Source organism: Scomber japonicus, chromosome 9, assembly GCF_027409825.1.
Source record: "Scomber japonicus isolate fScoJap1 chromosome 9, fScoJap1.pri, whole genome shotgun sequence".
In the NCBI taxonomy this organism is placed as follows: Eukaryota; Metazoa; Chordata; class Actinopteri; order Scombriformes; family Scombridae; genus Scomber; species Scomber japonicus.
In genome coordinates this window covers 16670662-16694315 of record NC_070586.1, presented here as the reverse complement: position 1 = coordinate 16694315, position 23654 = coordinate 16670662, and the positions used below count along the sequence as shown (strand labels likewise).

The 23654-nt window shown below is 38.1% G+C and overlaps 3 protein-coding genes across 3 annotated transcripts; 2 read left to right on the top strand and 1 right to left on the bottom strand.

Moving 5' to 3' along the window:
- Positions 1 to 1276: 1276 nt before the first annotated feature.
- On the top strand, positions 1277 to 2522 carry otos2 (otospiralin 2). The gene is made up of 3 exons (XM_053325524.1): positions 1277 to 1343; positions 2116 to 2148; positions 2341 to 2522. The coding sequence occupies exons 1-3, from the start codon at positions 1277 to 1279 to the stop codon at positions 2520 to 2522; spliced, it is 282 nt and encodes a 93-aa protein (XP_053181499.1).
- Positions 2523 to 6515: 3993 nt separating this feature from the next.
- LOC128365100 (ATP synthase subunit alpha, mitochondrial-like) lies at positions 6516 to 10949 on the top strand. Its single transcript, XM_053325735.1, has 11 exons — positions 6516 to 6632; positions 7120 to 7195; positions 7540 to 7709; positions 8040 to 8213; positions 8708 to 8874; positions 9022 to 9322; positions 9512 to 9736; positions 9847 to 9954; positions 10190 to 10334; positions 10467 to 10617; positions 10744 to 10949. The coding sequence occupies exons 1-11, from the start codon at positions 6573 to 6575 to the stop codon at positions 10820 to 10822; spliced, it is 1656 nt and encodes a 551-aa protein (XP_053181710.1). The 5' UTR covers positions 6516 to 6572; the 3' UTR covers positions 10823 to 10949.
- Positions 10950 to 15424: 4475 nt separating this feature from the next.
- On the bottom strand, positions 15425 to 22687 carry LOC128365105 (phospholipid phosphatase 1-like). The gene is made up of 7 exons (XM_053325739.1): positions 22572 to 22687; positions 22221 to 22387; positions 18812 to 18963; positions 18441 to 18721; positions 17710 to 17767; positions 17218 to 17394; positions 15425 to 16234 (listed from the first exon to the last, which is right to left on the bottom strand). The coding sequence occupies exons 1-7, from the start codon at positions 22616 to 22618 to the stop codon at positions 16109 to 16111; spliced, it is 1008 nt and encodes a 335-aa protein (XP_053181714.1). The 5' UTR covers positions 22619 to 22687; the 3' UTR covers positions 15425 to 16108.
- Between the last annotated feature and the right edge of the window lie 967 nt (positions 22688 to 23654).

Sequence of the window (23654 nt, the reverse complement as noted above, 5' to 3'; positions counted from 1 at the left end):
CTTAAAACTTTCAGTGGATTGCACTGCTTATTAGTAAACTTGAAATTTTGGGTTTGCTCAAATTTTTTTTTTAAAAAGAAATTTGTTCACCCAACTTTGAATAAAAAGTTTTTTGGAAGGGTTTGATTAATCCAGTAAAAAATCAGCTCAGCAGTATTTATATATCGGTCTCAGTCATCCATTCCCAGTTTGTTGCTTCCATGGACTCCTTTATTCTGGGCAATACTGCGATCTAGATCCCACCTGTTCCTGTATTAGTTCCTGCCTGATCTTGTGGTTTAGACCCTCAGCCTGATTTTTGACTTGTCCACCTGCCTTGCTCCATTGTTGGAGTGTAAGCCTGTGTTTTGGATTCCTCATTAAAAGCTCTTCTCATATAACCTGCCAGTCTGTAGTGCCTGCATGTGGGTCTTCCAGCTGTCCACCCTGTACATCTGCATGCAACACACATAGTTTAGTGCAGGGTGGGTTTCTCATTTCTACAATCTTCACATAACTGTACTTTGAATGAAAAGTGAATTTAAGTTATTTTTTTACATTAATATGTACGTTCATACATTCAGTTATATTTGGAAACATATAAGAAACATGCTTTTTATAAACTCTAGGAAGAAAACAGTGAAACACATATGTGGGTTAACTCTCTGCAGACAGAGTGAATACAGACGTCTGTTTGTCTTCTTCTGCTGTGAGAATCAGCAGGTCGGAGATCATAGGTCAGATCAGGTATGTGACGAGGAGCTGAGAGACGAAACAAAGAAGAAACTAAAAGCCTCAAAGCTCAACATCCAAACACAGACTGCACACAGAGCTGCAAGCACAGAGGAAAACCCGTCACATCTACAGATCCAGGTACAGTTCTCTAGTTTACTTTTCAGCTAAAAACTGAGATTTTTGTCTTTTAATTTAAAAGATGAATAAAACATTATACTCCTGCTGTCAAACTTGATCCAAACTTTCTAATTAAAATGTCAAGCTGAACGAGCAGGTTGGGAAAAACAAAATCTTTCTCCAAATTTCACCAAACAAGACTTTCCATTTGTTAAGAAATGATAATTAGAAATAAACCTGTCTAATTTTAGAGTCCTTAACATTTTCAAATCAATGTTTACAAAGTGTTTTCCTTTCAATGAAACCCATCAGTTTTATAGTGATGTAACATTACCAAAAAGACTGCCTCAGTGGTGAAGAGAAATGATCACACGTTTTAAGAGCTTACAGAGTTAAAAATCCTCTGAAAATGTTGTCGTGTTTGATTCTGCAGTTGAGCTGAAACATGATGATTCGTCACCTGCTGAGTGTCTTCATCCTGCTGTCTGTCCTCTTGCTGCTGCTGCCTGCAGGTAAGACACAAATAAACTCCAATAGTTCAATATGGATGAGTTCAAACATATTTACTTCTGTTTTATTGGAATTCATATTGAAATACAGTATTAATGCTTCCTTCTGACCTGTGTGAGGCAAAGTTTCACTGCATCTTTAAAACAGTATAAATCTTAACAGTGTTACACCTGTAACACTTTATGAAGCTACATCAAGACAAACTGTAATGATGACACATTTTTTTGTCTTCTGGTTAAATATATATAATTATATCATACTCAACATATTATCTATTTTGGTTGGACGAATACTAGCATTTGGAAAATTGTAATTTAGGTTGTTAAATAAGGGTCATGATTATTATACTAAATGGAAATGATGATGATAAACACTTTTTTGAATAAATAAGGAGGCCCTCCTTATTTAGGTAATTATTTAATGATACAGTTTTATTTTAAAACATTTAAAGCATCCTGAGGAAGAAACACAGATTTAAACCCCTGATATATGTCTCACAGGCTGAATAAGGCCAGAGAGACAAAACAGAGGGAAAATGACCATATTCTGAAGACAAACATTTCTCACATTGACGATATTTTCTGAGGATTCGCGCTGAAGATGACGACAAACCTCGACTATTCTCGCACTCTTGTGTTTCCTTTGAGCATTGTGTTATTTCCAAATCACTGACTCTCTCACCAGCAGGTTTCTGACAGAAATAGCCAAATAAGAGCCATAAGAATATATTGCAACATAGTTCAGCTCTCCCTAAGCTTCTTCTGTGTGTTTCAGGTGCAGAGGAGGGCGGCATTGACACAAGTGAAGGTGAGACTATAAATATCTCAAAATACTACAGACACAAACGCTGACATGTTTGCCTGAGATATGTTGAAAATGTGCAACAGGAGAAGTAAAGGGGTAATTTAGGTCGATGGCCAAGGATCATTATCAGTGATCATAAAAAGTAGTATGAAGATGTTCATTTTAAAGCAGAAATCCACTTTGTTTCCTTCTCAGGAGGAAGACAGAAGCGCAACATCCCAAATTGGGCCATGACCTCTGACGACTTCTTCGGCTGGGTGGAGGAGCTGAGGAAACACGCCGGATATGAACATATCGAGGATCTAGCTAGAACCTTCTGGGCTCATTTTCCTTCTGCGGACCGACTTGGGTACGGAACCCACGAACCGGAGGAGTAGAAACAACAACAGGAGGTTGAGTTTGTGATGGCAACATGGTCACAACTGACAAGATGACAGAGGCAACAACACAAGAACAACAGAGAACAAGATATCAAGAACAAGATAATAGAGAATGAGATAATGAGAACTAGATAACAAAAAGAATGACAGAAAAACATGATGATAACATGATAACAGAGAATGAGATAATGAGAACTAGATAACAGAAAGAACGACAGAAGAACATGATAACAACATGATAATAGAGAATGAGATACATTCTTTAAATCTGGTACAGAATCTTTAAATCACTTATGCAAACAATCTTGTAAACAATATTATTTTGCTAACATGATTATTTAGATAGATGTAGATTTTATGAATAACCTCCTGAGTTTGTAGCTTTAAAAAATTACTGATCTCTCTAAAAAGGAGCATTTATTGATTTCCTTAATTATATTCTGCTGTAATTTGTTAATTGTTTCTCAGTTTTATTGCAAGTAAATAACAATTCTGTGATACTAGCCTGAAGTTTTGAATACATTTTTTAGTTCACTCTTGTATTTTAGAGTTAACTTTAATGGGAGACAGCTCAACTTCATTGGAGTAAGTGTTTTATTGCTTTACACCCCTCTGACATTAACCTGAAGAGCCCTTCTTTACTCTGCTGAGTTTGTGCTGTCGACATTATTCCATTAATATTAAAATAATGAACTGAACCATCCTGACCTGTGACATGTGACACTTAATAACCTCTGCCAGTGAAGTATTTTCTCGATGTGCTGTATTTAACAATTTAGTTATTTATTTTCTATTAATTTTAATTTTCTTTTTGTCAGTCTCTGTCTCAGTGTTGTTTACTGTTCAGCAAGATAAGTGTGTGACCTTGTTTCTATTCCATGTGTCCTGTCTCTCAGCTATTGCCCTCATCATATCGTCATGATTTATCTGATGTCTTTACCTGTTTTAAAAGAAAAACAATAAAACATGATTTGCTAATGTGAAATGTATGGTTAACTGATGTGAAGCTCCATTATGAAAGATAATTAGGGCTGCATGTGAAAAAATGTGAAAAATGTGTGAATTATTCAAATTTTGGCCCTAATCCTCTTCTGTATGAGGAGAAATATTAGCGCCACACTGAGAGGGGAAAAGATTTGATTGTAAGATTGCAAGATTTCAAGAATAAAGTCGTAATATTACAAGAATAAAGTATTAATTTTAATGAGAATAAACATTCATTACAAGAAAATTGCATGCATATTGCCTAGTGCCTATTTAAGGGTGAAATATCAGAGGAACAGTCTGCCACCAGCATTGAAATGAGGAATGTGCACGATCTTGTGTCATCAGCAGTCTATGGTCATCAGTAATGTACAGTACATTACCAACAGAAGGTACATTGATCAATGATGCCACCTAATGGTGGCTTCGAAATCTACCTGATGTTAGGTCTAAAGAAGCCTAATGTGGTGAGTATATGCACTATATAGTCTTTAGTGTCTTACTGTTCCATACTAAGATAATGTGATTAAATGGTGTCTATTTTGTGCATTTTGTTGTTTCTTATTAAACTGACTGAAATTTGTTTTCTGTTCAACATATTTGGAAAGGACATACAATAAATTTACAATTATCCGTCCAATCAATATTTACTGATTGTTCTTTAAAAGCTTTACATCTCCTCCATATCAGATATGTGCTTTGTTGTCCCTGTCCATTTCCTTAGCAACTATTTGAGCATTACTTTATTCAGGTACGTTAAAAGTTTTCAAATTAATTATTTTTTTAAACCTTATTTTCATTGTTTGATTTTGGACATCTGGGTGTTGGGCAAGGGCAAAACAGTGATATTGAAGTCTATAAGCGTGTTGAAAAACATCATAATTGACAGATGGTAAAACAGTTGTCAAGATTGTTCTTATTGTTAACAAAGTAAGAGTTTCTGTTCTACTCTTGCACCAAATTTCACTCTGTTCAGGTGTCCCATGCTGCTGTGATTTTCATCAGTTCATCAGCTCTGGCTCTTGTGGCAGCATGTGGGCCTGTTGATGAACAGAAGTGTAATACGAGATGTTCCATAGTGAAAGATAATGTTTGTATCGCCATAAAGCTGAGACTTTCCTCTTTACTGACATATAGAGGAAATGTGTTTCTGGGTCAAAGTTACTCAAACTTAACTGTGCTCTATTTTCCATTTATCATTTATTAATTCCAAATTGTATGAAAAAGATGAGGAGTGGCCTGAAGAGAGGAAGGTTGAGGGGCAGAGCAACAATATGGACAGCAAGGGGAGCATGATTCCAAAATAATTAAAACTGTCACAGATGATACAGAGATGATAATGTGCATAGAGAGTTTGCCCAGATTCTTGTTCATCACATGGAGGAACCCTGGCTTGATTCGTTGAGCACACATTTGAGTGTGATCATGGGTGGGAGGTGCAGAGGTTTCTCATTTTTGCCAATTCACTATAGTGAACTTTAGCTTCTGGGTGGGAAAGGGGCAAAAGTGGAGGTTCAACTTATTGCACACTATTTGTCAGAGTGAAACTGAGATGCTTGATAAATGAAGTCCCATCAACAGAACATGGAAAATTTACACCAGGTATTAATATTAACAACCCTGCACAACATCCGTGTTCCAACCATTATGTCTGTTCCAGTCCTGGAAAAGTAACTAAGTACATTTACAGAAGTATTTAAGCACAATTTTGAGGTACTTAATTATTTTCTCAACTCTTTTCGTACACTGTGGGACATAAAGCCAGAATGAGCTCACTCCATCATTCCCAATTATTGGAAACAGAGTGTCCATCACAGTTCTTCTCTGGATCATTTTTGTTCTCCACAGCTCATTACAGAAGCTATATGTGGGTAAAGGATCTAACTTGTTTTAGACTCCATTTGTATGTGCCCTGTGCCCTTATTTAGAGAAGGCTGCATTCTCTAAAACCAAAGGACATACCCCCCCACACACACAGGAGGAGTTACATGTCGCCACAGCACCACCAAGAGCAAGAATTGTAATTTTAATACAGGAATTTATTCAATAATATGTATGTACAGGAAACAATTTTCATAACAATCCTAGAATGGAAGTGTACTTTCTCCAGCTCATTAACAAAGTCAAACAAAAAAAAGAATCATGATCTTCTTAAACAAGGTGATCTGCTGTCTTAATGTGCAATACACAGCTAATAACAATAATAAGTCTACAGATGCTACCAACAGGCCTGTGGGCCAGTCAAACATTGGAAAAGCATATCTCAACAAATATTTGGTGTATGAAGATTATGTTGGTATCACCATAAAGCTGAGACGTTCCTCTTTACAGACACCAAAAACTCAAAATGTGTTTCTGGGTCAAAGTGACTGAAAAATGATGGAGAGGATCACATATACTACTCTCCTTCTGCTACTACAGACAAGCCAGGAGAGCATGCAAACCATAAAAGACAATGGGCACCTCTGACTAGTTACGTTAGTGTTTCTGTTGAGAAAAAGCCCAAGTCCAGATGCAAGTTTTAGACTTGATGTAACCCGTTGCCACAAAGACAAGTGGCACCAGAACTAGCAGTGAGGAGAGGCTGGTTGTGATGGCAATGGCCTGTGCTGATGATGTAACGGTTGTAACTAAGGACCACAATCAACTCAATATAGTGAACAAACATATTCAGCTATATGTGGAAGTATCTGGGACAAAACTATCCATAATAAAACAGTAAGTCATTTAATTTGGAAGGGACAATTCATGCAAACACTAGTGTTAATCTATAGCAAAACAAGTGGACATTTGTATTACTTATACTATGTGTACCCTTTTGTACATGTTATGTATGTGTAGTTTTTTTTTTTCTTAATAAAAAAGTTATTTAATTAAACCAAACAACAAAAGGTTGTGGGGGTGAATGTCGCTGCCACTAACGTCTCCACGTCAACAGGTGGCAGCACTGAATATCAGAACAGTATAGTTAACAGCAGCGTCACTTAAATAGAAGAAGATTTCATTCAGCCATTACAGTCACTCTCTCAGTGGTGGAGGACAGGTCATTGGCAACCCGAGAAAATGTTATCCGTGAGAGTTGCAGCAGCTTTGGCCAGAACCTTGCCAAGAAGGGCAGGATTTGTAAGTATTTTATCCAAACAATCTCAATCTGATAGAGATGTTGCAGCAAGTTAAATTAATTAAATATCATTGTGAACTTTGTGGGCGTGAAGGGTAACGTTAACGACGCAGGCCGCTAAGTTAGTTAACTTTGCATCGACTTATCTTTAAATAAATAATGCAGCTAAACTGTCTTAATCGATTATTCGTGTTTGTAACATTGGGATTGTTGTAATTGGTGTTGTTTGACGTTGCCCTTGTGAAATGTCTTCGTCCTGCAGCAGGCAGCGCTAAAGTTAGCACGCAAGCTAAAGCTAGTTGGTAGCTAACAGCTCATTCAGCCACGCTTTGAAGGTCAGAAAGCCTGACAGCGCATGTTGTCATCGCTGCACGGCGTTACACTGATCCGGCTTTTCAAGTGCATATTTATCACTAAATCGCTGCTGCAACATGTTAAATGTACGTATGTTTAAAACAGTGTTTTAAATCCGACTGTCATTGAATCCAGGTGTCCAAGGCTCTACCAGCCGCCTGCGTTGGGGTCAACCACCTCCACACACAGAGACCATGTCTGCAGAAGACAGGTAAGAAAGTCAAAAACATTACCACAGAAACGATTTCCTTTACATTATGGGTCAGCACCCGAAGGTGATTGAAGGTCATAGATTCATACTTTTCTTAAAGTGCTTGTCATTGTCAAATAGGCAGAATAGCAGTGTTCATGTTTACTCCCGAAATTATACGGAAAAAACCCAGTTTAAGACTTTAAATGTTAAGCCTCCCTGGTAAATTTCAAGAGTTATGATGTGACTGTGGTCCTCATATTGTGTAATTTAACTAAAATTAAGCTTGAGTTGTATTATTTTCAACATGACTCAATGTCACATCAGAAAGCGTTACATTGTGGCTAATAATCCTTCTCTCACAGGCACCGCTGAGGTGTCCTCAATCCTGGAGGAGAAGATCATGGGGGCAGACACTGCTGCAGACCTGGAGGAGACAGGACGTGTGCTGTCTATTGGTGACGGTATTGCCAGAGTGTACGGGCTGAGGAATGTCCAGGCAGAAGAGATGGTGGAGTTCTCTTCTGGGCTGAAAGTATGTCAGAAAGGACACTTTAAATTTAAAAAAAGCTATTATGATATACATTTTCCTGATTTAAGTTCTGAATTTACAGATTTAAAAATACAATACTGACAAGCATGTAATGAAAGTAATGCTTTCATGCGTAGAGCATGCAAGACTTTACCATTTGTCCTCTTGCATAGAAAAAACTGAACATATTGTACCTTTTTTCCTAAACTAAAAGGTTTAGCATATCCTTAAATTGTTGTTATCATCAGTTCAACTTTAAGTCATACCTTTTTATACACCAAGCTATAGTGGAAATCAAAGTTATTCTAACAAGTTGTACTTTTTTTTCTTCAGGGCATGTCTCTGAACTTGGAGCCTGACAACGTTGGTGTTGTGGTGTTTGGTAACGACAAGCTGATCAAGGAGGGTGACATTGTAAAGAGAACTGGTGCTATTGTGGATGTTCCTGTTGGTGAGGAGCTGCTCGGCCGTGTGGTGGACGCTCTGGGAAATGCCATTGATGGAAAGGTCACTTACACCAGTATAATATCCTCTGTTTATAAAAAAAATGGAAAATAAACCTTTTGTTTGATCTATGAAAGATGATTTTTAAACATATCTGTTTTAAGTAATACTATTTCCTATTTATCAGCATATCTTTTTATTTTTTCATTTTTATTTAGATTAACCAATTTATTGTTTTAATTAAAAAACAGGTTCAAACAGCTGCCTCAAGTGGTAGGTGTGGCTTAAAAAAGCTTTGTTAATGACAAGTGTGCCGTTTCTAAATTAGTAAGCATCTACATGTGTGGAAAGAATCTGATACCTGAAGAACCTGAAATATTACCAAATCTCATAACAAATGGACATTCTGCAAATGTTTTAACGTTTAAGATAACATCCTCTTTACTGATTTTATCAATATTAAAATAACATTAGTTTTGATAGTTCCTTTGTAAAACTTCTCAGCATCTTGATTTGATTGTCATCTTTAAAATGTATTTTTCTTTTGTTTTCCTAAGGGTCCTCTGGGCGCTTCCACCCGTAGGCGTGTGGGTCTGAAGGCCCCTGGTATCATCCCCCGTATCTCTGTGAGGGAGCCCATGCAGACCGGAATCAAGGCTGTGGACAGCCTGGTGCCCATTGGCAGAGGCCAGCGTGAGCTGATCATTGGTGACAGGCAGACTGGGTAAATAGATTGAAATAAAGTCCTTTTTTATAGAGATTTGGATGTGCTGTGAGTAATCTGCAGACAGAGGCTCAGGTGCAACTGTAAAGACACAATTAAAATTGTTGAAGAAGCTTGCAAATATGATCATCTATGTTCATTCTGCAGCAAAACCGCCATCGCCATTGACACAATCATCAACCAGAAGCGCTTCAATGAGGGAACTGATGAGAAGAAGAAGCTGTACTGCATCTATGTCGCCATCGGACAGAAGAGGTCCACTGTGGCTCAGCTGGTGAAGAGGCTGACTGATGCTGATGCCATGAAGTACACCATCGTGGTCTCTGCCACTGCCTCTGATGCTGCTCCCCTGCAGTACCTCGCCCCATACTCTGGCTGCTCCATGGGAGAGTACTTCAGAGATAACGGCAAGCACGCCCTGATCATCTATGATGATCTGTCCAAGCAGGTGAGGGCTCAGGTTGCAGTTGTAATGGGAAACCAGAAACTAATTTTAAAGTGTTATTTTGTTTATGATTGCAATTTAAAAATGTTACACAAAAAGATACCTTGAGCTCCAAGGGTTTTTCCCTTGAATCTCAGCGAGCAAATAGGAGCAGTATTCTAAAATTTATTTTTTATTTTTTCCTCCTGTCAGGCCGTTGCCTACCGTCAGATGTCCCTGCTGCTGCGTCGTCCTCCCGGTCGTGAGGCTTACCCTGGTGATGTGTTCTACCTTCACTCCCGTCTGCTGGAGAGAGCTGCCAAGATGAACGACAACTTCGGAGGCGGCTCCCTCACTGCCCTCCCCGTCATCGAGACCCAGGCCGGTGATGTGTCTGCCTACATCCCCACCAACGTCATCTCTATCACAGACGGACAGGTTCGCCTCAAAGTTGTTTTTTATCACATGAAGTGTTCCTTGACTGGATTCATAAAAACATCCTGTGTTGCAGAGCTCTTATATTGACTGTCTTCATCTGTCTGATGTAGATCTTCTTGGAGACTGAGCTGTTCTACAAGGGTATCCGCCCAGCTATCAATGTGGGTCTGTCTGTGTCCAGAGTAGGCTCTGCTGCCCAGACCAGAGCCATGAAGCAGGTAAGATCTGGCTTGGAGACTAGAGTTAATACAGTATACCATGATGGTGAGCCACTATCAATCACCACAGGGGAAATTCCTTCACCGCAACAGCCTTGTCAGATTATTATTTTTAAGAAGATGAGCATCTGTATGCGCTTTTCTTTTGAGTTGATCTGGAGAAAATAATAAAAATGCATTTAATCAAGTAGTTGCAGCTACAATCTCAGATGATCAACCTTTTTTTACCTTGCAGGTGGCCGGTACCATGAAACTGGAGCTGGCTCAGTACCGTGAGGTCGCTGCCTTTGCCCAGTTCGGTTCTGACTTGGACGCTGCCACCCAGCAGCTTCTTAACAGGGGTGTCAGGCTTACTGAACTGCTCAAGCAGGGACAGTACTGTGAGTGTTTTCTTCATGTTTCATTCTGATTTCATAAGAGCAGTAGGCAGGTCTTAAAATGATGTAATTTTATGCTCGGTTGGTGTTATGTTTTCAAAATCGGACCACTAAATTCTGCCTTCCTTCCTTTAGCTCCCATGGCCATTGAGGAGCAGGTGACAGTCATCTATGCTGGTGTCAGAGGTCACCTGGACAAAATGGAGCCCAGCAAGATCACAAGGTTCGAGAAGGCTTTCTTGCAGCACATTCTCAGCCAGCACCAGGACCTGCTCAGTGCAATCAGGTATGATCGATTTCACAGCCCACAATATCTTTTGAATGGTTATGTCTCCAAGTATTGGACCACAAGATTAGATATCTCCAGGTTAACACTGGGCTGTTAATTGACTTGACCTTTTTTCTGTTTCAGGGCTGATGGCAAGATCTCAGAGGCATCAGACGCTAAACTGAAGCAGCTTGTACTGACCTTCCTGTCCAGTTTCGAGTAATGGATAGCACTTCTCTTGATCTTCAGTGAGCCACCTGTCTGTGTCCCCATTATGCTTATATATGTGAACACACTGAAGGCCAAAACCTCCATGTACAGATTTCTCCAAATAAAATTTTACAACCCCATTGTGCGGTAAGATTGTTCTGATTGTACGCTTAGCCACAGTACGTCTAGTGTTTCGGTTGGTGCCCTCTGAGCAGATTTCATCAGTTGCAGAAGAGTAATGACCCATGAGAGATAAAAACACTTTTCTTTAAACGCATAAATGTGTTTTAATTTTCATGTCATGCTGAGCATTTCAATGCATCGAACTACAGAAGTGACCTGATCAAATGTATTATGATGCACATACAACAGTCATGAGTCCTGCTGTTTACTGTACTGTAATGAATTGTTCATAAGCATTATCTAAGAGAGGGCAAATTACTGGTGTTGGATTGACTCAAGTGTCTGTTCTCAAGAGTATTTAAGGAGTAAAGTTCAAGCCTAGTTTCTCACCTGTGGTTGAAAAGATGGAGTGACATGTTTGATACTGGTAATAAATTTTTGTGACACTGTCACAGTTAAAATCCATCCTGTATTGTCCTGTCATGTCTTGTAAGACTTCACAATCTTGAAAAGTGAGAATATTTACTATGTTGTTCTGTCTGGTTAAAACTATATTATTTATAAGCCATAAAACAATCACAACCTTTACACTTGCATCTTAACTACAAAAGATGATTGGAAAATTGCATGACTGGGCACAACATTTAAAGGATAGGTCTGGTGACTTTCCATATTTTTTTTACTCCCATAAAGACCAAAACCAGCATGAACTGATCCTAATAAGAATTCTTTGTGTTGGATTTGTTTAACAATAAAAACCAATAGCCTTACCCTACAGGATGTGGTCACATTTTGGCCAGCCTATATCGCCAGTGTCCAGTAGGTGGCAACATCAGCACTATAGTGTATCTCCCAGCAGAGGTGTTTCTCATAAGGCCCACAAACAATGAATAGTATAGAAGCAGATACTATGTATACACAGTACTGTGCAAAAGTTTCAGACATTTGTGAAAAAGGCTGTAAAGTGAGGATGCTTTCAGAAACAATGCCATTACTATCTTTTATTAATCAATTAACTACATACAAAGTGCAATAAACCTAAGCTTAATAAAATCCATATGCACACAGTGTCTCAAGGTACTTGGCAGGTCGGTTGTTCTAAACATGTTGGAGAACTTGTCACAGTTCTGTGGATTTACGAATCTCTTCATGTAATCCCAGACTAACTCTGAGATCTTGAGATCAGGGCTCTTTGAGGGCCAAACCATCTGTTGCAGGACTCTTTGGTCTCCTTATGGGTGAAGATAGTTCTTTATGACTCTGGCTGTACTGTATGTTTGGGATAGTTGTCATGCTGCAGAATGTATTGTAGGCTAATCAGACGCCTCCCAGAAGGTATTGTGTGACAGACAAGAATCTAAACATCTCAAATCTTTGGCCCAGTACTGTGTAATGTAGATGTTATTGAAGGAGGGTAAAAAGAGAAGACGAGTAAAGATTCTTTTTTTAAATCTAGTTTGGCACAGAAAAGAGCAACTTGAAGTTGTGTTACCCTTTGCAGCCAAACAAACAGTGGCTGCCAGTGTTGATAGTTACAATATTTCCTCTGACTCCAAACAGCACCAGGTACGATCATGCAAATTTCAGATTTGTGTAGCCTTTGCTTTCAGACCTATTTCCTCAATGTCAAGGGAGCATATCAGGAAAGGGTGGAATATTGAGGAGGGCCATGTTTGTTTTTTTGTTTGGGGCAACTGAATAATTCCTCACTTAATCATCACAATAACACCTCATTTCTCACATTATACTTTCTCTCCTTTGTGGTGTATTTCTGTTTTCTACTTCTCCTTTTTCTCTCCTCTCAAACAGGAACCAAATGACATAACATTTCAATCAGATAATTCCATCTGCCTTCCTCTTGTTTGCATCCTCATTTACATTATTTTGTTATTACTTGTTTGTTTATTTCATGCCATCAAAAAGATCACCTGATCATTATTCATATTCAAAAGTATAGTCCAAAAAAGTTAGAAGTGTGTGTAAGGAATAAAAGTAGCCTGAGAAATCAAATAATCATTGCAGTGATTATTTTTGCATTTTGAGTTGCTTGTTTCTCCAGAGGCGTCACTGCCTGGCAAGATAATGTGTGACATGTGACGGGAGAGTGAATGGAGCTTGATGTCAATAAGGACTATTGTGGAGGTCAGTATGACAACAAGAGGGAGCTCTGTGTAGAAACAACATGACCGGTCAGGTTTCAGATGTGGGGGAGGTAGAAGTGATGCCACGATGAGATGGCCAATTTTGTGTGTGTGTGTGTGTGTGTGTGTGTGTGTGTGTGCATGTCTGATGCAGCGCCCATTAAATATTCCTGATAATGTCACATGAATAACTGCTTTCTAATTATCTAAAAACGAGATGCATATAATCTCAATAATTTCATGCAATCTCTCCAGGAAATTTCACCTGTCTTTAAACATTTTTAGATACTTTCTTTCTACATTAATGCCAAGTTCCATTTAAGCTTTGCTTGCATACTCTCAAATAAAAGTGTTAGCAGAGGCATCTGTAAGACATTAATTCTAATATTCCCTAAATAGCACTGCATGTTGGAGCTTGTTGTATCTCAAATGTGAACACAAAGGGTCCTGTTTTACTTCTAAATTAAATTTGCTCAATAAGGTCAATGTAGCTTAGTCAGTAAAGAGACGATAACAAGTTTCCCTGAAGGAATTTACCATGTGTCTCATATCAACACATTCCTAAAATTATAGACATTGGTTTGTGTGGCATTGTCTCAATATTCAGTTTGGCAGTTGGAAAATGAAACTTTAAGAGGAAATGAGGTATCATTTATCTATTTTGTAATTGCTCTCTTTGTAGCATTATCTGCAAGTGTCATAGATTTAGTATTAGTAGAGTTTCTCTGTGATCAATTTACTGCTAACCCAGAGAGCATTAACAAAAAGCTAATTCAAAACTTAGCTAGCTAACTTACTATTGCGCTATAGTCAGGTGCCCATGTGAACCCTGAAAGAGGTTTTCTTCAATATATTCTTCACATTATATTGCACCACTTACATTTTAAGTGCATTATGAAGGGATCTTCTAATGGCCATTATGAACAGGAGGAACGATTATGGCATTATCAACACAGACTTTAAAAATTGTGAACATATCCTTTAATACACTTAGACCGACACTGGTGAGTGTGGTTTGTTGCTTTCACTAAGTCACTAAACTTACAGCCTTATTCCTTCTGCCACTATAATAGGATTTCAGCTCTAGCAGATCCTCTTCTCCATTTGCAGCCCAGGATCAGCGCCTGCCTGCTGACTGAACTTTTTCCTGTGTAAAGACAAGCTGACCTCTGTTCCCATCAGAAACAACAAGAAAGTGTCTGCTTGTCAATGTGCTGACTGGCACTTCACCCCCATAACCACGATACCACACAGACAGGCGAACACGTTTTTCCGGTGATGTCAGAGGTTTCCTTATATTTGCATATGTAACCCAGGTGTAAAACCCAGTCACGCTTTCAATGGTCTATCTATACACTATACAAGGAGTGAATGACCCACCCAATCTAGTGTTTACTTTGAAAACAGCTGAAAAGCCATTGTTATACTGTAGGCTTCATTTCAGAGAGATTTAGTTACTGAATAACACTCTCACTGTAATTTCTATCCCTCTATGCCATACCTTACTTCACAGTCTGGAAAAAGATAGGTCTACTACAGCACTACTACTATTAGCCTATTAATTTTGTGCGAAATCAACAGCTTTCACTGTGTCCAACACCAGTGGTGGAAAGTAGCTTAATACATAGATTTGAGGTACTTGTACTTTAGTGTTTCTATTATATGCCACTTTACTTTATATTTCCACTTCACTTTCAGAGGTAAATATTGTACTTTCTACTCCAGTAAATTTATTTGACAGCTGTAATTATTTTACATATTAAAATGTGACATTTGAAATAAGATAAGCCTCTGAATTACATGACATTATTTGAGATTAAACAAGCAGTTCCCAAACTTTACATAGAATCAGTATAGTAATTTCTCCACATTTAAGATGTCTGTCACTCCTCTAAACTTTGTTTTAAATACATAAAACTCCAGATAAAAATCTGGGAGTATAAAGTTCTGGAAAATGACTCCAAAGCATCAGCAAGACTCTTAAGCATAACTGTTTCTTCTTTCTTCTTACAAATTATCAACTCACAGTCCTTTAAATTTATCCTGTGACTCTTATAAAGTCTTGAAGATCAAATAATAATAAAATGTTGCTTATGCACTGACTCATCAGTATTGATAATGTTCTTTAATAAATGTATTTAATAGAGTCCTAACCTGATTTTCAGGTACTATATTTTAAGAAAATGTAGCTGATAATACTTCTGTATTTTTACTTAAGTATAGGATCTGAGTACTTCTTCAAACACTGACCAACCTTACTTTATCTTGCGTTATATCTGCCTTGTAATGTTCACAGAAAATATACACAAAAATAATTTCCTTAATTTTTAAACAAAGTAGCAAAATTTAGTTCTTGTTTGTCAAATTTATTACCAGTACTGCTCTAAACAACAGAGCATTGGACAAAAACATAAACAGAGCTTCATACAAAGTGTAAAAAAAGCAAGAAAGACAATGCATTGTATTCATAATAAATCACATTTCCATGAAATTACACCAGGAAGGGGATTTAACAGCAGACAGCAGCAACAATCTGACTAAGGCAATAAATGGACATAAAATATATTATTTCTGAGCTCAGTCTCCACTTTAAGTTTAAGGACAGTCCAGGTTTTCTTCATCACAGGTGCCAGGCCCTCTACAAGCCTGCTTGCAGTGAGCACACAGACGCTCATTATGTTCAGGGCAAATGGAATTTCATTCATTCATGACGGCAACATCCGACCAATATAAATGAGCAACCACATTTCCAACAAGCTTACACTGTAAAAGAGCCACTTTTTCTGAAGTAAATCCAGGATTTTTATCCTGTCGTTTCATAACAAACTGTTGGATTTACCTAAAACTTTGCAAAAACTTCAGTAGAGTTCTGCCTTCTGTAGTGCACTTTTCTTACTGCAATCAAAGTTTACTGATCACACAAAAAGTAGCAGCTAATGCCTGTAGGCTGCAGTGTTGGCTCCGGCAGCAAATCATGTTGAAGGAATGCAAAGAAATAGCCAGTCTTATATAGTATCCGCTATGAAGCCTCAGTTTCAGTCAGTGCTGCCATAGTGGTTCCCATTGGAAGGGTTTTCCTGTAAACTGTTGTGTGAGGCCTCTTCCTCCTGCGACACCACTGGGTCAACTGGCTGTTCAAAGAAGTTGGACACACAGAACACCTGCGAAAGAGCAATCAAACAAATTAATTATTTGTTATTCTGTTGATTTAGTACTTTAAATCTGAAACCCTGATGGGTCAGTCACTGGAATATGATGCTGTGAAGACAAACATGGTACAACCCCTGTGTTTTAAACATCTAGTCGAGATCCCAAAGTTTCAAAAGAAACCCAAAATTTCAGGTTGGATTTTGGGGAAATGTTTGTAAAAGAAATACCAAGATATGTGTTATATTTGCATTTGATACAATAGTGAAAGAATTACAGCATACATTTAAAGATTGCAACCAATTGAATACCCCTCCCCCTCCACTTCCAAGAGTGTAGGAGAAACTACGGTGGTAGCGAAACTAGCAAAAAAATGCGACAGGCCCTCTCTAGAGCCATTGTTTGGTTTGTCAGTTCTGGGCTACTGTAGAAACATGGCGGTGCAACATGGTGGCCTCTGAGGAAGAGGACCCACTCTCTATGTAGAAATAAAGTGCTCATTTTAAGGTAATATTAACTAATAATATCATGACATCCACCCAATCAATCAATCTTGAACTTTTAGCAGCACAGAGCTAAGATTGATTACAACACGCCCACTTTTTAATGTTTAAATCAAATCCCTTCCAACATTGTGTCCTACCCATCCTTGCTGTTTCACTCGAAAATACAGAGATTTACAGAGCCTGTAAAGGGACATGGGGAAAATAAAAATAATTTTTAAGTAATTTAATTTAAGTATTGCGTGCTCACCAGAAAGTATCTCGTGCTCACCAAAAAGTATCTCGTGATCACCAGAAAGTATCTTGTGCTCACCAGAAAGTATCTTGTGCTCACCAGAAAGTATCTCGTGCTCACCAGAAACATTTCTGGTGAGCACGAGAAACCAAAATCTTTTCTTTTTTTTTACCATGTCTCTTTACGGGTTCCGTAGAAATTAGACAATCTCAACATGCCTTTTCATCTGGACTTTAATAACTCATTAGACGATACTTACGGTGAAAACAGCTACTATACCCCCCTGAAGGAGGCCAGCAAGGACGTCACTCCAGTGATGTTTGTAGTCAGACACCCGGGACAGACCCACATACACAGCCGTTGAGATAAGGAAGAACTGGATAGTGGGACGCAGAAGCCTCACCCACTCTGACGTCAGTCTGGCGTGAATGTACAGCTGTAGTCAGAGGGAGAAAATAACTATCAACAGGCACATGAGTCATGCTTGAACATATTGTTTATATTGTTCAAACTAATATTTACTCTAAATATGTTGTCTGCTCATGCCTTTGCTGAGCAGAGCTCTGTAGTTTATAATATGTCTTGTATTCAGATATGAATAATAATGAAATAAACAAGTACATTTTAAGGGCCAAGATATAGACAGAAAACCAGATGAAACAGAGATTGTTAGAATATGCATGTTTTGAGTATCTCTAGCAGTCATCGTTAGGCAACAATTTGTTTATGCAAATAGAAAATATGTACTTACTACGAGGAACAGCATGCAGTACATCGAGAAGGATGAATGGCCAGAGTAGAAAGACAGTCTATGAAAGATAAACAGAAGAGATACTGAATGGAAAATGAGTCAGGATATGCTTAGTTAAGGCTCTTTTCATGAGAAATGATTTATTATTATCATTTTATAACTTTATAAGTTCCTTCTATTTTATATATCACATTGTTTACAGGTCGAAAATGACTCAGTTGTATAATTTCTGCAGGGGTTCTGGAGGAGATTTATCTGGGAAAATAAACCTTGCTGATGTCAAATTGTTATCAGTTTGCCAGAAGTCTAATGAACAAATTGGGGGCATGGAGCTTCAAAGGCATGGACCTTTAGCATTTCACTGTGACTGTACCATATAAGATTACATGTGACAAATACATTTGAATGCTTGATTGATTTAACTAAAAGGCACTACTGAGCTTGCATAATGACAAACGTAGGATCCAGTATTTTTGGATCTTAAACAGCCCTCTGAATTAAAAGTGGGAATATTCTTCCAACTCTATGGAGTATGTGGAGAATCCCTGTAATGACTGCTTGCCTGAAACTAAGAAATTGTCATTTTGTATGTGTATCTTCTAATAATTTAACTGTTTTTCCATAATCACAACATGTATCCCAAAGTCATGTAAATAAATCTTAAATTATCTGTCCTTCTTTAATTTCATTATTTGATTCTTTAAATCATATAATGCCTGACAGGCCATTACCTGGCCTCATCTACCAGGAACTTGTCTCCAGTGCAGGTGAAGTTCTCAATGTATCCCCCGGCTTTGCAGTTGATGCGATCCCAGACTGGTTTGCATACAGCCAGGAAGTTTGGCCGCAGACGACCAATAGAGTACTTGGCTATGTCTGTCAAAGACTGGCTGGCAGCAGCTCCAAAAACATAGCTGCCCACAGCTTTGTATATACAAGCTGCATATTTTGTACCCAAAGATTGGTTTTTGATGCGAGACAAGTAGACTGAAAGGCACTCGCCACAGATGATCTGTAAGAGATTACACAATAAACAAATAGTTACACTTCAAAACAGTCAAACTTCTGCAGTAACATTCAAAGAGGATGAATGATGACTTACCACAATCAGTGTGAAGGGGATCATGACTCCTCCCAATAGCTGGTAGGATATGGTGTCCTCTTTGAGAGGGTATCTGATGGACTCATCATTACAGAAAAAACCTCGTTTGAATGGGTTGTGTTGAGGGGTAAGGATAAAAAACGGGAGTCCAACTAGAAGAGAGAGGCACACGGTTACTGTTCAGCTTATGTCGATAAACATAAAAAAGCACATCATGTTAAGGGGAAACTCCAGTATTTTTCAACCAGGAACTTATTTCCCTTTATTTTGGGTGTGACTTCAGTGGACAAACATTTGTTTTGAAATTGGTCCAGTATTGCACGAGATTACTTCAACTGGCAACCACAAAACGTGCTGCAATGTAATCCTTGGGGGCAATTGAGCCACTGACAGGCTCAGATTGTTATTATAAATGTCTGACAGTGAAAGTAAACACAAGAACAAGTTGCCTGTATCAGCATTATGGCTAACTGCATAGGGATCTAGAGGATGTCCGGTGCAGCTTGAAGGCTAAATAAACCATCCACTAAGACTGGAAAAAATGATGGACTATCCCATCTGACTATTATGGGGATGATTATGAGTCATTTCACTGTGACTGACCAACCAGCCAACTGGAGTACACAAATGAAAGAGGGAAAATTAAGAGGCAACATTACTGGCATGAAAGACAACTTACAGTAATGGTTACCTCATTGAAACTGCTGGTGTTCCTGCACTCACTGCTCTGCTGAAGAGTGAGGAGGAAAACTTATTATGCAGAGTAAGAGCTGTTGCTACCACACTTGGAAAATCTAATAGTGTCCACAGATGGAGTAATCACAGCTTTGTAACTACTATAAATGGATTCACAGCCTGACCAGACCAAAGTTCAGCTCTGCCTGGTAAAATAAATATGATGAACATGTAACTGTGGGGAATTACAGAATGTGTCACCCACATATTCATCCATGAAAAGTGTTTTTTTCACATGTACAAGGCTGACTTTTATTACAGTAAACTGTAAGAAAACTAAAAAGTTAACCATAATGCTGCTACAGGTGTCTTCTCTGTAGTTCTTGTATTCACTTTCATTGTCAGTCACTTATTACAACAATCTGAGTCTGTCAGTGGCAATAATTTTAGGCATTTTAGTGGATATACTTTAACAGGCTCAATTGCCCCAAAGGATTACATTGCAGCCCCTGTACTAGTCACACACTAGTCGCTTAGGTCCAAAATTATGGGAAAATAGGATCTGGGTTTAAAAAAAACATGGAGTATCCCTTTAACAAGCAGCTTTAAAAATTGAGTTTGATGAGCCACTAATCAACATCAATGCTTGTAATTTTACAATTTAGTCAAAGGAAAGGTAACATGTTGCGATCACACGTGTTTCCTCTCTTGAAAGTTTTTAAAAAAGTGGTTCTTGTCATTTGGCTGCAGGGGATGTGCACTTCTCTAATGTTACATAATAACTGAAAAGAACGTTGTGTTAAGACAGCTCGGATGTCGTTAGCGGAAATACAATCTTGCTGGCACTCGAATCATGAGTTGACTTTAAATATAGAACAATGATTGTATGATGAGCTTGAGGAGACTCATCTGATGCACCAGCTGTACAAGAATCACCTAAACACAAAAAACATGACTTGACTTGATTTGGTTATACATTATTTATTGTCCTCTTTGTTTTATCTGAAAATTTCCAGATTATTGCAAAACTGGACAGATGACTGGTTAAACTGAAATATGACTGGTATTGATTCTTAATGATTCGTTGCACAATCACAGACTTTTGTTTAAGCATGTTTGTATAAAATTACAACAGAGCCGATTGACGTCATTTGAAATTCCGGATAAACTAAAAGTGATTGTGTGAGTGACATCAGTGGACTGGTGCTGATTGATGATACTGTTAATCCATCAAAATTGTATCTACTTTAACTACAGTGAAACATTCTTCCACCTAAAAAGCAGGACCAACATTAACCCCCCAACATAGATAGGAGCAGAGCTAAAGGTGAAATATCATGGTTTTAAATAATCCACAATAAAAATTGTTATTCTGATTTTTTAACTTCTCTGCAAGTAGGTTATACAGGAGGCAGATGAATCAATTAATCATTTTAAGTCACTTTTTAAGAAATAAATGCTAAAATTATCTGGTTCCCCCTTCTAAATGTTAATACTTTCTGGTTTCTTTAGTCCTCTATGACACTAAACTTAATATTTTTGTGTTGTGGACTGTTGATCAGGACACAGTCATCAACATTTTTCAACATTTTCTTTAATGATGTATCAGGAAAATAATCAATGCATTAAACCATGACAGAAATAATAGTTACAGCCCTAGTTATTATAGGTATGTGTTATAGAGGATAGGTGAGTACTGGCATTTAACACTCTGTATGTGTTGATATTTGCTGATATTTAAGATTTTTTATGACATATTTTAAAGATCTAACAGTTATCACATTTGTTGCTACAGTAATTCCCTCTGACCCCATCAAATGAGAAGGGAACATAAAAGGAAAAATTGCTCACAAAAAGTAAGAATGAGGCTAATAAGGGGATGAAAAGTCAGAGACATTCATGTTTTACATAAACTGTAAATAATATTGAAAGCTGAAACAGACAATCAGTGTAATATATATTAGTACAGGTCACAGATGAACACTGTTAAAAGTATATAACTTTAATTTACAATGAAAGAACCTCAGTCAGATTTATCCTGGCCAAGAAAGCAGCATCACATAAAACACTAAGACAAAAATGAGACAATGATTTTAAGGGAAAAAGAGATTACATTATCCAGTTTGGCTGTTGCTGCCAGACCCTATAACACCAGAGGAGATGATTAGTGTTCAGCCATCTGAGGGGAGCCAACCACAAGATACTGACTAAGCAAAATGACAGAGCAGATTAATCACAGGAAAAGATTACTGGAGCTCTGTGTGTTTATAGCTGCTATCTGACTGAAACTATCCGAGTATCCAGTACAGTACATTCCTGAATATTTACAACTTTGAGCTTTAAAAATGTTGTGTGACTGCCCATTAAATGTCACACAGCCCTGCAGCATGTATATATGCTATGATTACTTTCCAAACAGAGAGCTAAAAATACAGGTTTGCTTGGAAAAAAAACACACACACAGGGTGGGACTTTGTCGCCTTTTTTTTTCCATCTTCCTGCCTGCTTCCCTAAAACCCCAAGCTCTCCTATTGGTATTTATGACATTTGTGTAAATCATTTATTTAAACAGCTACATATTAAACAAAAAGAAGAAGTGCCTTCACCAAAATAGTAGTGCATGAGTTTTTATTTATTTATTTTATTTGAAGTTTAATTCTAATAAGTTGCAATTCCTAATAAAAACAAATAAACAAGGGAGGTGGGGGGGATAGGTCAGATTCAGGCTACATACCTAGGAGAAGACAGGTAATGTCTAGGAGGATGAGTGGCACTCCTGAGGCTTCAAACATGTTGCGTCCTCCTCTCCTGTTCTCTGTCTTTGTGAAAAATGTCCGGTCCTGACTGTGCCGGCTGATTTTGGACGAGACGAGACGCAGCCTATCTGCCGTACATGTCTCGCTATTCCGGCAAAAAATTAAAACAAAGTCATTGTGCTACCAAAAACTCCGGGGACTCTCCGATAAACTATTAACACTAAAAGGTAAAATATAGCCTACTCTATAGGTTTTTTGTTTTTTTTTAACACTCAAGCTAAAAGGCTATGACTAATCTAACACCACCACACACGTGAAGAGCCTCTCACCCTTTCAACTTCTCAAAAAACAGCACTGCAGGATTTCTTCCGCTCATAATGCCGTCCGGTGCTGAGATGGGACATTACCGGTGAGCAGCGGACAGAGAAGCGCCCGTCTACCACTGTGATTAGTGCTGCCTTCAAGTACAGCTAGGAAAAAGCGAATACGAAACCTGAGTCCGTTAAGTGGGCGGAGAGCGAGAATCTAAAAGGGATTAAGACTAATTTAGCAAAACACCACAATGTAAATACAAGTTAAGTCCTTTCATGCAACATTTTACTTACAGGACAGGTGCACAGTTTTTCAAGTCAGGTGCCTAAATGAACACTGAAAGTTTTTTTTTCATGATATTATCATTCCTCCTGTTCATGCCGGCCATTCAAATGTCATTTAATAATGCACTTATAACTTGATGGAGGTCAAAATCCACATGCCTTCCTCTGAGGAATGAGTCAAAATCAAATAGATATGTTTCTAAGTCCCTCTTTTTGTTATTATACTTCCAATTTTCATACTAAAGGCAATGTAAATGTGGTAGTTATCCACTTGATGTACCTAACTCAGACTGCTGAAGCCTCATATAACCTTCAGATAAACTTTTAAACACACTTTGTGGACATACTGTGGATTTTGGCCCCCATCACTTACATTGAAAGCACAATTGAAGGGGCAGGATAAGCAGGAGGAATGATTACAGTGAGGAAAACCTTATTCAGTGTTCATTTTGGCACCTGACTGCTGTTTTAGATAGAGTTTAAAATTGTGAACGTATCCATTTGGTTAAAGAAGCATGTTAATGTGGTAGCTCATCAATGAAGAGATACTTTTAGATCATTTGTATACTGTTGAGGAGTTTATTAATAATAAGAATGGTATAGCACAGAAAATAAAATAAGAGACAATAGATTAAGAATGTGCATCTCTTGAAGAATAATACATGTAATTGCTCTCAGCTGAGGTTTTATGTGTACATGCCAATATTTAGTGTGACTTTCTAGGTATGATAAGTCACTTTCAGACATAACCAGACATGAGCCCACTTGACTGGGGACAGCTTGTGCAACTGAGGGCAAAAGCTGTGAGCCCAATTG

Excerpts from the sequence above, each read along its gene's own strand:
- otos2 (XM_053325524.1), top strand. The coding sequence starts at position 1,277 with ATGATGATTCGTCACCTGCTGAGTGTCTTCATCCTGCTGTCTGTCCTC. Across the intron at positions 1,344-2,115 it reads CTTGCTGCTGCTGCCTGCAG|GTGCAGAGGAGGGCGGCATT; the intron begins GTAAGACACAAA and ends TGTGTGTTTCAG. Across the intron at positions 2,149-2,340 it reads CGGCATTGACACAAGTGAAG|GAGGAAGACAGAAGCGCAAC; the intron begins GTGAGACTATAA and ends TTTCCTTCTCAG.
- LOC128365100 (XM_053325735.1), top strand. The coding sequence starts at position 6,573 with ATGTTATCCGTGAGAGTTGCAGCAGCTTTGGCCAGAACCTTGCCAAGA. Across the intron at positions 6,633-7,119 it reads TGCCAAGAAGGGCAGGATTT|GTGTCCAAGGCTCTACCAGC; the intron begins GTAAGTATTTTA and ends CATTGAATCCAG. Across the intron at positions 9,955-10,189 it reads AGACCAGAGCCATGAAGCAG|GTGGCCGGTACCATGAAACT; the intron begins GTAAGATCTGGC and ends TTTACCTTGCAG.
- LOC128365105 (XM_053325739.1), bottom strand. The coding sequence starts at position 22,618 with ATGAGCGGAAGAAATCCTGCAGTGCTGTTTTTTGAGAAGTTGAAAGG. Across the intron at positions 18,964-22,220 it reads CATTACCTGTCTTCTCCTAG|TTGGACTCCCGTTTTTTATC; the intron begins GTATGTAGCCTG and ends TCTCTCTTCTAG. Across the intron at positions 16,235-17,217 it reads GTATAGTAGCTGTTTTCACC|GTGTTCTGTGTGTCCAACTT; the intron begins GTAAGTATCGTC and ends GCTCTTTCGCAG.